Genomic DNA, 15,087 nt, shown 5'->3' with positions numbered 1-15,087 from the left:
TTCTGTATCTTATTGCTGTAGTTGTGGTAAAGGAAATGGAAATGGCAGGGAATTCTCAATGACTCCATCTCCCCTGTGGTGTGACAGCGGGACAAGGCAGTCTGCCTGAATCCTGTACTTTTAATCAGGCTGTGGATTAATATTTGATTCACAGCAGGAATGAACCTTTATTTTCAATGTCCTTTTATTTACTTTCATGCAGCTGCTTACCAAAAAAAATGACAGGATGACTGCTATATTGTTGTTACATTTTTTAAATCTGATTACATAGTCCAGATAACATGTACAGTAATCCGTTACTACCCAACCTGCTCAGCTCCAGAGGACCCAAATAAGGGCCTTCAGCCCTGTCGGAAACCGAGCAGCTTGCCACGTGAAGGTGCTCCATTCCCTGGGTCTCCCTCATCATGCTGGGCTCCACTGTGTACAACAGTTCTCCGTCGATCTGCTCCCTCTCCAAGGCTTGGCAGTACTGGCCCAGTTTGAGCAGTCGCTGGCAGGAGTATCAAATCAAATCAAATGTATTTATATAGCCCTTCGTACATCAGCTGATATCTCAAAGTGCTGTACAGAAACCCAGCCTAAAAGCCCAAACAGCAAGCAATGCAGGTGTAGAAGCACGGTGGCTAGGAAAAACTCCCTAGAAAGGCCAAAACCTAGGAAGAAACCTAGAGAGGAACCAGGCTATGTGGGGTGGCCAGTCCTCTTCTGGCTGTGCCGGGTGGAGATTATAACAGAACATGGCCAAGATGTTCAAATGTTCATAAATGACCAGCATGGTCGTATAATAATAAGGCAGAACAGTTGAAACTGGAGAAGCATTACGGTCAGATGGACTGGGGACAGCAAGGAGTCATCATGTCAGGTAATCCTGGGGCATGGTCCTAGGGCTCAGGTCCTCCGAGAGAGAGAAAAAAAGAGAGAATTAGAGAGAGCATATGTGGGGTGGCCAGTCCTCTTCTGGCTGGGCCGGGTGGAGATTATAACAGAACATGGCCAAGATGTTCAAATGTTCATAAATGACCAGCATGTTCGAATAATAAGAAGGCAGAACAGTTGAAACTGGAGCAGCAGCACGGCCAGGTGGACTGGGGACAGCAAGGAGTCATCATGTCAGGTAATCCTGGGGCATGGTCCTAGGGCTCAGGTCCTCCGAGAGAGAGAAAGAAAGAGAGAAGGAGAGAATTAGAGAACGCACACTTAGATTCACACAGGACACCGAATAGGACAGGAGAAGTACTCCAGATATAACAGACTGACCCTAGCCCCCCGACACATAAACTACTACAGCATAAATACTGGAGGCTGAGACAGGAGGGGTCAGGAGACACTGTGGACCCATCCAAGGACACCCCCGGACAGGGCCAAACAGGAAGGAGTACACCTCTGCCACACTCATGTCCGGTAGATTAGAGAGCACTCTAATTAAAGAGCAGAAGACTGGGTGCCATTAGCCGAGTTCTCCAATGATGGAGGAAGGGTTGGATGTTTGTGTCTAGTGATTTGTAAATATTGCTGCTTTTCTCTGTAATGTAGGGGACCTCGATTCTCACCAAGTAAAGGTGTTGCTAGAGGTTGATTTCATCATCCTGCTTCTGAAGGCTCATGTTGATTGGCTTCACTCCATGTATTCATGACCAATGTTCCCTCAACATTTTTGTAGCACTGAGAAAATGTCAGGTCTGCTGAGCGCAAATGTGAACGTTGGGAAAATTCTGTGCAACTTCCAGTTATTGTTTACTGTGAACACGGAGGGGGAACCTGCTTTAAGTTATAGTTTTAACAGTGTCCATGTAGGTTAATGTGGCTATTTGATCATAATGTAGGCTTACCAGACTGTCCTACCATCAAAACCAAGTTGGGGTGAGGTTTTGATGTTGGTGTGCTGTGCGTTCATTCCAGACAACTGAACTGTAGATTCATCTGTCCACAGAATACTTTGCCAGTAGCGCTGTGGAACATCCAGGTGCACTTTTGCAAACGTCAGACGTGCAGCAATGTTTTTTTTGGACAGTAGTGGCTTCTTCCATGGTGTCCACCCATGAACACCATTCTTGTTTAGTCTTTCACGTATTGTAGACTCGTCAACAGAGATGTTAGCATGTTCCAGAGATTTCTGTAAGTCTTTAATCTGCCACAATTTCACAATCCTTTCAATAACAGTGACATATCTTGTCAGAGATTCATCTGGACATAGAGCTTGAAGAATTTTGAAAAGGTTCATTGGCAAATGTTGCAGACTCCAGTTGTGGAAAGCTCTTAGATACTTACCCAGAAAGACTCAACTTTAAACGATGCCAAAGGTGACAAACATGTATCGACTCAAGGGTGTGAATACTTACGTAAATGAGATATGTCTGTATTTCATTTGCTAACATTTATATATTTTTTAAATCACTGTTATTATGGGGTATTTTGTGTAGATGGGTGAGAAAATAATATGTTTCATCCATTTTAAATTTGGTCTGTAACACAATAAAATGTGGAATAACATGTATTTACAGTGCCTTCAGAAAGTATTCACACCCCTTTACTTTTTTCCACGTTGTTGTGTTACAGCCTGAATTGAAAATGTATTAAATTGAGATTTTGTCACTGATATACACACAATACCCCATAATGTCATAGTTTTTTCAAAGATGAAATGTCTTGAGTCAATAAGTATTCAACCCCTGTGTTATGGCAAGCCTGAATAAGTTCAGGAGTAAAAATGTGCTTAACAAATTGCATAATAAGCTGCATGGACTCATTCCGTGGTCAATAATAGTGGTTAACATGATTTTTTAAAACTACTCCATCTCTGTACCCCAGACATACAATTATCTGTAAGGTCCCTCAATCAAGTAGTGAATTTCAAGCACAGATTCAACCACAAAGACCAAGGAGGCTTTTCACGGTCTCGCAAGAAGGTCCCCGATTGGTAGATGTGTAAAAACATTTAATAAAGCAGAAGCTGAATAACCCTTCTTACAATATGGGTCTCCCGAGTGGCGCAGCGGTTTAAGGCACTGCATCTCAGTGCTAAAGGTGTCAGACCCTGGTTCGATTCCAGGTTGTATCACATCCGGCTGTGATTGGGAGTCCCATAGGGTGGCGCACAATTGGCCCAGCGTTGTCCGGGTTAGGATTTGGCCAGGGTAGGCCGTCATTGTAAATAAGAATTTGTTCTTAACTGGTCAGGGATTTCACCATGAGGCCAACAGTGATTTTAAAACATTTACAGAGTTTAATGGTTGGGATATGAGAAAGCTGAGGATGGCTCAACAACCTTGTTGTTGCGGCAGGTAGCCTAGTGGTTAGAGCGTTGGGCCAGTAACTGAAAGACTGCTGGATTGAATCCCCGAGCTGAGAAGGTAAAAATATGTATTTCTGAACAAGGCACTGTTCGTCATTGTAGGTCGTAGGTCGTCATTGTAAATATGAATTTGCTCTTAACTAATTTCACTAGCTAAATAAAGGTTTAAAATGTATTTTTATAGTTACTCCACAATACTAACCTGAATGATAGTGAAAATTTGGAAGCCTGAACAGACTAAAAATATTCCAAAACATGCATCCTGTTTGCAACAAAACAATTAAGTAATACTGCAAAACATTTACCCAAGAAATTCACTTTTTTGTCCTGAATACAAAGCGTTTTGTTTGAGTACCAAATCTGTCGTTCTGTTCCTGGCAGTTAACACACTGTTCCTAGGCTGTCATTGAAAATAAGAATTTGTTCTTAACATACTTGCGTAGTTAAATAAAGGTAAAATAAATTTTAAAAAATTGTTATGCTTGTCAGAATAGGATCAAATGAAACGGAATAGACACTGGGAGACGAATTCACCTTTCAGCAGGACAATGACCTAAAACAAAAGGCCAAACCTACACTGGAGTTGCTTACGAAGACGACATTGAATGTTCTTGAGTGGCCTAGGTACAGTTGACTCAAAATTGACGTGAAAATCTATGGCAAGACTTGAAAATGTCTGTCTAGCAATGATCAACAAGCAGCTTGAAGGTCAATCCATTTGATTAGCTATTTAGCAGCCTTGTTTTCCTCTGAGGTCCTGGGTGGCAGGGAGCTTGGCCCCGGTGATGTACTGGGCCGTACTCACCACCCTCTGTAGCACCTTGCCATCGGGTGCCTTGTAGTTACTGTAAGTTACTGTTTCTTGTAGTTACCAAGCGATGATGCAGCCAATTAAGATGCTCTCAATGGTGCTGTAGAACCATTTGAGGATCTGAGGGGCCCTTGTGTTGACGGTCAGCATGGCGGATGTGTTGTTGCCTACCCTCATCACCTGGGGGCGGTCCGTCAGGAAGTCCAGGATCCAGTTGCAGAGGGAGGTGTTCAGTCCCAGGGTCCTGAGCATGGTGATGAGCATGGAGGGGTGCTCAGCTGTAGTCAATGAAGAACAGTCTTACATAGGTATTCCTTTTGTCCAGGTGGGTGGGGGCAGTGTGCAGTGCAATAGAGATTGTGTCATCTGTGGATCTGTTGGGTGGTATGCAAATTGGAGTGGGTCCAGTGTGTTTTGGATGATGTTGTTGATGTGAGCCATGACCAGCCTTTCAAAGCATTTCATGGCTATGGATGTTAGCGCTACAGGGCGATAGTCATTTAGGCAGGTTACCTTGGTGTTCGGGGTGGTCTGCTTAAAACAAGTTGGTATTACAAACCGGGTCAGGGATAGGTTGAACATTCCAGTGAAGACATTTTCCAGCTGGTCAGTACGCGTCCTGCTATTCCCTCTAGCCCTATGGCCTTGCTAATGTTAACCTGTTTAAAGTCTTACTTACATCGGCTATGGAGAGATAGATCACATAGTCGTCCGGAACAGCTGGTGTTCTCATGCATGGTTCAGTGTTGCTTGCCTCGACATGAGCATAGAAGGCATTTAGCTCATCGTCTGGGTTTCCCTTTGTAATCCTTGATAGTTTACAAGCATGTCAACAGTTTCATTAAGATTAGAGGTGAGCTCAATTTTGTAGCAAACTCTATAGCAAACTAAATGTAACATTAAAGCACAACCGAAAAGTAATTAGGAGACAAACATTTAATGAGTGTCTTAATTGATAAGAGACCTTGTTTTGATCAATGGAGGAAGTCAATGGGATTGATTTAGGTTGTACGGAGGTGAATAGCTATTTCTGTTCCTGGGGATGAATTGAGATTGATTGGGTCAGTTGGTGTTATTGAAGTCCTCTCATCTGGCAGTGACATTGGTCCTCCTCAATCACTACTGCTTGATTCAGAATAGGTAAAGCAAGAATTTTCTGTGAGATTTTCCTGGTAATCTGGCTCATTTTCTAAACTTTTTACAACACAGAGGAGATTAAGGATGTAAGCTGTTGGAGGATGGTGGGTGTGTTGGGGAAATGGGGGTGGAGGGATGGGGATTGAGCACAGTGAGTTTTGAAGACGGTCTATGTAGGCAGCGCTAAACAGACCTCAAAAGAAGACAAGCGGGAACCAAATTGTGGCCAACAGCCTGGCGGAAATTGGCAGAGGAACAAGGGGAGGATTTTAAACCCTTTTACTTGCCCCTCTTTTGATGGATATTTATAGCAGGAGGTTTCACAGCACTGAATAGTGGAAAAACCATTTTTATTGTGCCCCCGGGCACACAGAACTGGAAAATAACATTTGGCTTTCATCCTTGATGCGCTTGTTGAGACGAGATTACATGTTGAGACGAGATTACATGATGCCGAATCCTAACTTTAAATAATTCCGATTTTTTTAAACACAAACTGTCAATATCAATGCATGATTTTACCAGTTTAAGTTATGTACTTATGACTGAAGTTGATAATCTGCCCTTTGCAAGGATGAAAAATACTGTATATCCTAATCTTGGTACTACTTTTTTACCCCGTTTTCTCCCCAATTTCATGGTATCCAATTGGTAGTTACAGTCTTGTCTCATCACTGCAACTCCCGTACAGACTCGGGAGAGGCGAAGGTCGAGAGTCGTGTGTCCTCAAACACAACCTTGACACAATGCCCCCTTAACCCAGAAGCCAGCTGCACCAATGTGTCGGAGGAAACACCATGCACCTGGCGACCTGTGTCAGCGTGCACTGCGCCCGGCCCGCCACAGGAGTTGCTAGAGCGCGATAGGACAAGGACATCCCTGCCGGCCAAACCCTCCCCTAAGCCGGACGACGCTGGGCCAATTGTGCGCCACCCCATGGGTCTCCCGGTCGTAGCCAGCTGTGAGAGATCATAATACATTGTTGAACAGTCCAATATCTATATCACTGCAGTTCTACCTGCTACCAGTGGGGCTTGTGTTATTTTATACTTTATTTTTAGGTATTCAATAGGTTACTTTAACTGTGTAATAACCATTTTACCATGTCATATTCTTAGTGATTCCCTGGTATTTGCTATACAATATAGTTCCAAAGTTCCAATAGGGTGCAGATGGGAAATGAAAACCAGATCCCAAGGGTATTGTGGTTTGTGTCTGCCATCATTTCAGATATGGTCTGATAACCCCCCCTCCCCTTTCTCAATCTCTACTGATTGGCGTGGTGCACCCCTTTCAAATCCACATCACTTCACCAGACCCATAACCTGCCAGTGGACACCAGGGTACGCTATTCATCACAGCCCATGAAAAAAAAGGGATTTAGCATGAAATGGGGCCTTTTATCTGTGAGCTTGAAGACTGTCATATAGACACATCTGCAAAAATAAAAACCACGAAGAGACCAGAGGAAAGAGTCACCCCTACTGGCCTTCTAACACCACTTCTATCTGATCTCTCATCCATGGATTGAGCAAGTCCAAAACTGTTAAGCTTCAGAGTTAAGTCAGCAGTGGGATAGAAGGTCGTATGGCTACTAGTCGGTTGTCTTCTATCTTAGTAGTAGACACATTTTTCTGAGTGATTTTCTCTAGATGGTTGACTGAAGTGTGTAGATGTCACCCTAGCTTCCCATTGTGCTGTTTGCTGAGTGTAATATGTTTACCTAGCTATTATTTTCAGGGGTCATTGAATTCTAGAGGGTTTACAATAGGTCTTCTTACTGAAGAACCAAGTGAAAATGCACAAACTTCATTGATCTAAAACTACTTAGTCATGTTTTTCTATTAACAAATAATTGTAAATAATGGAATATAATCATGTCTTTCAATGTTCACATAAGTGGAAGGTCAAAATGTAAAGATGCCATTTGATCATAGAGGGAACTGAGTTTTAAACTTCATTGGTCAAATGGAATGTTTGTTCTAATCCACTCAATCCAAAACCCTACAAAGATCTTAACAGTACTGTTCACAGTACTAACTCAAGAGCTCTCAAATGTAAAGTTATGTTAATCTCACTTCACAATGCTGCTGTAGCAGTGAATGAGTAATACTAGACATATGTATAGGAACCCAACCTTATTGCACAAAGCCTGCAATGACAGGTCGGCCAATTGAAACAAGCACATGAACGAGGACTAAGCACATATCCTATTCACATTTTCCCACATAGCATGATTATTGCTTTCCCCTTTCTGAAAATGGTTAAAATACCAATTATCCTGGAGTGTGCACTCATGCGTTTCTACTTGCTCTTAACCAGGAATGGGTAACTCCAGTCCTCTGGGACCAGAGTGGTGTGTCACTTCCTCCCCATACCTAGCTAACACAGCTGATTAAACTAATTGCATTCTAAACTGAAGATCATGATTAGTGGATTATTGGAGTCAGGTGCGTTAACTGGGGCACCAATCCAGCCCTTGAGTTGCCCCTCCATGTTCTAAACAGCAACACCACTAGGAAACACTGCTTTTTGTGTACTTTTTAATTTTATTATTAAGCGATATTACAAATGCCTAGACTCCTCTTGGTGTCTTGAAGTTCATTCCGACAGTTGGCTGGGTGACTTGCAGGTTCGACAAACTGCCAAAGTCCTGGAGGAAGGAGGAAGATAAAATCTAATTTCACCAACAAGTTACCACCAGAAAACACCACAGGTTAATGCTAACAATGTAAATCGCAGAAGACTGGTCTAGTAACACCGAGTAGTTTCACCCTGAAGTTAAGACTGGGGAGGACGTGGAAGATATTTTAAAGATGCAGGGTTTGACAGGTACTCGTATTCCAACAAACATGAGAAAATCTCAGTCATGGTTCCTGTACTATCAATGACTATGGCAACAATCATGCCTTTGTCACTTTTTATACATGGTTAAAACCAAGGTGTCATCTTCACACTGCACATATATGCATCATTAAGACACCAAACGTCTGTGAGGGACTTACCAGTAGCTTGAGCATCTCCTTGGTGTCTGGGTCGACCTCGATTATCTCCTGGTCGAGTGCAGACACCTGGAAACAAAAACAAAGATTTAGTTACTGCGCTAATGGCATGTCAGCGCTGTCCACAAAACAATGTATCAATAGTGTTCATGTTAAACAGGCAACACTGCCACCAACTCAACAGGGCATACAGCAGTTACTGGCTGCCTGGGGCAAGGTTTGCGGTCTTAACACATTTTTTTTAAATATACAGGGTTTGACAGGAACAGGTATTCCAACAAACACGGGAAAAGCTTTCAAGATCACTACTCCTGAACTTTTAATGGCAACAGTCATGTCATAGTCACTTTCGATACAGGGCAAATCAAAAAGTGTCACATCCTATCTCAACTGTAGACTTAAGATTCCCAATGGCAGCAGCGCAAGGCGATTGTTGATGACTAAAAGCAGTTTATGAGAATGCATCTTATGGTGCCTAGGCAAAGTAGAAGCATGTATAGCTATCAGGGCTTGACATTAACGCTTGTCCACTTGCCCGGGGAAAAAAAAAAAATAGTCAGACAAGAAGAATATTGATTTAAGTTGGCCGAAAAAAACATGTAAAAACAGAATATCAAACAAACAAGCTCTCTGATAAAAATTGGATCACTGTCTTCTGGATGCAATTATTGTAGACCTGCATTGACAGGCACGAGCATTCTTTCAATCATGTAGTCATTCGCAAGATGCGTTTTTGAGATCAAAGCGAGCCTAGCCGCATGTGCACATTTGTTGATATTCATTGCGAGCTAGTGAATAATTTGCCCAGTTATAGCTAATGAAAATCCTGGTCATTCATTGTGTATGCATCACCTTCGTGTGCCAGTGGGCCATTGCCAGAGGAGAGAGAGACATTTACGCAGCAGGTAAAATAATGACGCAGCGCTCAAAATTGGTTAGAATTCTCGTCTATTCAATACTAGCCATGTAATTCTGACCAAGTTAAAAATATATATTCTTAGAATTGCCTAATTGACAAGTAACTCCAATGCTGTCAAGAAGTGAATACAATATTTGAACCTTACAAATAGATGAACATCTTAGTTAGCCACCTCGCCCACCTTAGCCATTTGATCCCTGGTTCACTAAATGAGGGAATTATTTTATGACATAAAATGTATTTGGTTATAAATGTAATGTTTCAGGGTGGCCAACCCTCCCTCCAGGAGATTCCATGAGAGCTACTGGGTGTGTAGGCTTTTTTCTTTTTAAATGGCCCTGCTCGAACACACAACATTGTAAAAATCAGCTGCTCAACAGGACCTTGATAAGCTGACACTGGTATGTTTGAGCAGGGCTAGATAAAAAGCCTGCACACCCAATAGCTCTGCAGATGGAGGGTTGACGGACCACATGTGTTTTATACAGTAGCCTATCGGTGCAGTATTTTACGTTAAGGCCACAACGGCAGGAGATACTGTACAAAATATCGGATCAGAGACCAGCAGCCTTCCATTGTCAATACCAGTGATAATGAATGAATGTTACACTGAACACAAATATAAATGCAACATGTAAAGTGTTGGTCCCATGTTTCATGAGCTTAAGTATCCCAGAAATCTTTCATACGCACAAAAAGCTTATCTTTCAAATTGTATTTCTTTCAAATTTTATTTTATTTGAAATTTTGGGCATAAATTTGGTTACATCCCAGTTTGAGAGCAGTTCTCTTCTGCCAAGACAATCCATCCACCTGACAGGTGTAGCATATCAAGAAGCTGATTATAAGCTACGGACAACAAACACAATTGCATTTTAATCGATGGCGATGTGAATGCACAGCGGTACCGTGATGAGATCCCGAGGCCCATTGTTGTACCATTCATCTGCTGCCATTACCTCATGTTTCAGCATGATAATGCACAACCCCATGTCGTAAGGATCTGTATACAATTAATGGAAGCTGAAAATGTCCCAGTTCTTCCATGGCCTGCATACTCATCAGATATGTCACCCATTGCGCATGTTTGGGATGCTCTGGATCAACCTGTACGACAGGGTGTTACAGTTCTCGCCAATATCCAGAAACTTCACACAGCTATTAAAGAGGAGTGGGACAACATTCCACAATCAACAGCCTGATCGACTCTATGCGAAGGAGATGTCGCAATGCACGAGGCAAATAGTGGTCACACCAGATACCGACTGGTTTTCTACTGGTTTTCTACTTTCCTACTTTTTTTTTTTAAGGTATCTGTGCCCAACTGTATTACCAGTCATATGAAAGCCATAGATTAGGGCCCAATTAATTTATTTCGATTGACTTGATTTTTGCATGTTTTGTTTATATTTTGGTTCAGTATATTGTGTAAAGAGGCTCCTTGCGTCATACAGCACCTTTTTGGCCCATGGTGTTAGACCTTTAACAATTTAATAAGATGAGAAAAAAGAACAAACCCACTCTTGCTAGTATCACTGCTCTTTATTATGCTTTACGTATCGGCCTCAAGGCCTTCGCCAGAGCTTGAGGGCCGATACGTAAAGCTTAATAAAGAGTAGTGATACAAGCAAGAGCAGTGTGCAGGTTTCTCAAGCTAGGTTGCTTGTCAATGTTTGAGTTTGCTTCGACAGCTAGCAAAGAGACATTGTCGGCCTCTACTAGTGAGGTTCTCACAGGCACATGACTGATGGCCCCATTACCATGGTAACCTTAAAGGGGCAGTTGAAAATGTGTCTGATATTTAGGTTAAAAGGTCATAGAATATTAAATGCAGCAATATATCACAATACATTTGTTTAAAAAATTTTGCTAAGCAATTTCATGTTTCTTTCTTTGGGGGGGGGGGGGGGGGGGGGTAATTTTAGGCCCTGTGTGGGTGGGGGCACACTTACCTCTGGGACGTAGTTGTCCCTCCTCTCCCTCTCCTCCTCCTGGAGCTTGATGGAGATGCCTCTGACGGGGCCCCTCTGGATGCGCTTCATGAGATGGGTCACATACCTGAGTGCACAATCAAGAATCCAGTTCATTCACATTCAACTTCACAATTGTCACAGCATTGGATCACAGCAGTTTTATTTTTAAATATTTGTTTTATTTTTTTAAATTGCAAGATCACTAAAAACTTGCCTAACATGAGAATGAGGTTTCACACAAGTTTAGATTGTTGCGGACGTAGAAGATGTTTGAAAGATACAGGGTTTGACAGGAACAGGTATGCCAACAAACACGGGAAAAGCTTTCAAAAATCACTGTTCCTGTACTATCAATGACTATGGCAACAGTCATGCCATAATCACTTTCGATACAGGGTTTTAAGTGGCGAACTAGCAATAATTAGCTAGGTCAGGGATATGATAGAATGAATGAGTCTGTCCCTCCAAGCCAGTGCAGCAGACTGACTGTGATTCACCCATGCTATTACAAGTAGTGTTGAACTCCAACCTGATTGAACTGCAGCATAGCCAATGTTAATTAAATGAACAAATGTAATGAATGAGCTACTTCAGGGTTGACCAATATGCTTTATGTTGACATAAGCTCAAATTCAATCCATAGGCAACACCAGCCACAAAACACAGCAGACTAGCTTCTTTTAGAATCCAAGAGATAAATACTTACTCTCATCTCTATCATGTAGGCTCAGCATTACCGAACAGTCCTACTACAAGTCCTATGAACGAACTTAATTTCAACTTTACCCGTTGTCTGCTGATTTTGTCCCCATGTCGGGGGTAATCAGACAAAATATCCAAAGGGAATCGTCATCAACCCAACCTTCAGTACACTGGTCTGTTTATCTGTTTTTCGCATGCGACAAACACTTGCACAATATGGCCGAGACGAACCGAACGTTGTCCCACACAATCAGCTGGCAAATTTCACAAACAGTTCCAACAGATGGAGAGGAAACGTGCTTTGGTCAACTACTTTAAGGTTACATTCGGCTATCATTTACATATTGTGCATCAAGTACAATGCGTCAGGAGATAAAAAAATAAAAAAACAAGCGACATGCCTCATCCCATAGCATCCATAAAGATCTCAGTACAAATGGGAAACCCCTAAACAATCCATCTCAAACACAACCACCTTAATCATGTTTATGTACATGCCACCCCATCTCATTCACATATACAAAATGCCCACTTATCCAGAAACACTACCATGGTGTGATCAAATGACAAGTTATGGTCATCCTTTTAAAAGACTACATACAGCCAAATCTGACTTCTTCAAAGTCACTGGTCTAAAGATTGAATCTGTTCAAAAGGCCAGTGGTGCCACCAAGATAAATGGTTGAGAAACATTGCTCACTTGGTCCCCTTCTATGCTCTAAACATAGACCATATGTCTAAAGAAAGACTCACCCAGCTATCTTGTTGCGCAGCTTCTTGCTTGGGATGATTGCGATCTCCTCGCACACCCTCTTGTTGGTGTGGAAGTCATTTCCCAGCCTGGTGTAGTACTTCTCAATGATGACCCGGGCGGCCTTTTTCACCGTCTTAGTCCTGACTCGTCCCTGTTGTAAAGTTGTGCAAATGACTTTCAGTTTCCTGAATGCTCAGAATGGCCCAAATTCTCAACATTTAAAATGTCTTGAGAGAACCAGGGTTCAGTTGGGATTGAGGACCCATCAAACACGGGAAAGGCTCTCATTTCACTTTTCCTTGTACTATCAACACCATGGCCAATTTCGATACAGGGTTTAATGTAAGAAATGAAAGTACAGAAGCTGCTGAAATGGTAGGTTTCAGTATTCCCACGGCTGACATGCAACCGAAATTTAGTTTACTAACCAGAAATGCAAAATCGTAACTAGCTAGCCCAATACCGTTACTACTTGTAACGTTACTAGTTATCTGGGTTGCAACTTTGTGTATACTGGCTAACTAGCGAGGTACCTGGCTAGTAAATGGAAGTCATGACTAGTTACACCAGTGATTAATCATAATTAGCAGGCTAGTACTGTACATGGATAAATAACTACCGGTAGCTAGACCCCTAGCTAAGGTTAACTAGGACGATTTGGCAATAAGGTACCGTTAGTTAGCCAACTAACCAGTTATGCTTATCAGTATCAGTACGAATGAAATTCAATTCCTTACACACAGCTTAAACCTAGGTGCAACACCACCAAACACACATCGGATGATTGTGCAACATCGAAGGCACTGCCAGTTCTCTCTACTGATTCTAATCAAATCAAGATATGGAAAACGAGGTTGTTCATGGACAGCCAAATGCCAGCGTACTGCTTCTTCCGTTAGCATCTCGGGGAACACTCGACATTAAATTGTTCATAAAAACTGCCAGGAACGGCATTCCAACTCAATATGTCAATGTGATTGTATAATACATCCAACATGTTACTATTACAGACCTAAATACCATTACGGTTGGTTAAAAAGCGCCGATTACGATAGATTTAGTGGGGTTGTAAATGTTTGAGTACCCACCATATTGAATCGGGTTAGTTGAAGAGGCCAAACAAATTCTTGAGCAGAAGTTTAAAAAAGAGGGTTATGCGGAACTGGCAAACCAAGGCGAAAATGTTTTGCTGGCCCCTAGTGGTGGAGGAATTCGTGAAACAATTATCAGACTTCATTTATTAGGAAAGATTTCTATTACCAAACTGTTTACGTATATAGGATTATGAATTCAAATGAAAAAAAGTGGTGTGCAGCAGTGTACATAAAAGGTATTGCTCAAAATAAAGTGAAGAGCTACAAAACACACTTTAGGCTACTTTATAATAATGCTTGAAAACAGAAACATTTGGTTTCCCCTGTTGAGCTTCAGTTCAGTCTGGTCCGTCTTCAAATAGTGCAGAAATATTGCACATCTCACATTGCACAGTCTGAGTATTAACATGAGAAACAAATTCAAGTTTCATTGTTCCTTATGCCGATTCTGTCTATGGCTGATATGGATTCTTATGGAATCATTCTGCCAATGCTTTGGTTCTCATTCAGGTGATGTCACACAATAAGTTTAGTGAAAAGCAAGAGCTGTACACCCCAAAAAGTTAGTAGAGGTGCTGACTAATGGTGAGTAAACTGTCGGCTTTGTACACTGCTCAAAAAAATAAAGGGAACACTTAAACAACACAATGTAACTCCGAAGTCAATCACACTTCTGTGAAATCAAACGGTCTACTTAGGAAGCAACACTGATTGACAATAAATGTCACATGCTGTTGTGCAAATGGAATAGACAACAGGTGGAAATTATAGGCATTTAGCAAGACACCCCCAATAATGGAGTGGTTCTGCAGGTGGTTTCCACAGACCACTTCTCAGTTCCTATGCTTCCTGGCTGATGTTTTGGTCACTTTTGAATGCTGGCGGTGCTTTCACTCTAGTGGTAGCATGAGACGGAGTCTACAACCCACACAAGTGGCTCAGGTAGTGCAGCTCATCCAGGATGGCACATCAATGCGAGATGTGGCAAGAAGGTTTTCTGTGTCTGTCAGCGTAGTGTCCAGAGCATGGAGGCGCTACCAGGAGACAGGCCAGTACATCAGGAGACGTGGAGGAGGCCGTAGGAGGGCAACAACCCAGCAGCAGAACCGCTACCTCCGCCTTTGTGCAAGGAGGAGAAGGAGGAGCACTGCCAGAGCCCTGCAAAATGACCTCCAGCAGGCCACAAATGTGCATGTGTCTGCTCAAACGGTCAGAAACAGACTCCATGAGGGTGGTATGAGGGCCCGACGTCCACAGGTGGGGGTTGTGCTTACAGCCCAACACTGTGCAGGACGTTTGGCATTTGCCAGAGAACACCAAGATTGGCAAATTCGCCACTGGCGCCCTGTGCTCTTCACAGATGAAAGCAGGTTCACACTGAGCACATGTGACAGACGTGA

At 42.4% G+C, this 15,087-nt stretch overlaps 1 protein-coding gene and 1 non-coding gene across 2 annotated transcripts; both read right to left on the bottom strand.

Moving 5' to 3' along the window:
* Positions 1 to 7,769: 7,769 nt before the first annotated feature.
* On the bottom strand, positions 7,770 to 13,788 carry LOC109889502 (40S ribosomal protein S17). The gene is made up of 5 exons (XM_020480963.2): positions 13,682 to 13,788; positions 12,593 to 12,744; positions 11,117 to 11,222; positions 8,249 to 8,314; positions 7,770 to 7,896 (listed from the first exon to the last, which is right to left on the bottom strand). Exons 1-5 carry the CDS (start codon positions 13,682 to 13,684, stop codon positions 7,819 to 7,821), a joined length of 405 nt encoding a protein of 134 aa, XP_020336552.1. The 5' UTR covers positions 13,685 to 13,788; the 3' UTR covers positions 7,770 to 7,818.
* On the bottom strand, positions 11,405 to 11,534 carry LOC116374047 (small nucleolar RNA SNORA71). Its single transcript, XR_004209876.1, has one exon. It is a non-coding gene; the product is annotated as a small nucleolar RNA SNORA71 (small nucleolar RNA).
* Positions 13,789 to 15,087: the final 1,299 nt, after the last annotated feature.

Source organism: Oncorhynchus kisutch, linkage group LG4 (assembly GCF_002021735.2).
Source record: "Oncorhynchus kisutch isolate 150728-3 linkage group LG4, Okis_V2, whole genome shotgun sequence".
Lineage (NCBI taxonomy): Eukaryota > Metazoa > Chordata > Actinopteri > Salmoniformes > Salmonidae > Oncorhynchus > Oncorhynchus kisutch.
The sequence above is the reverse complement of the archived record's forward strand: the minus strand, read 5'-3'. Positions and strand labels throughout refer to the sequence as shown.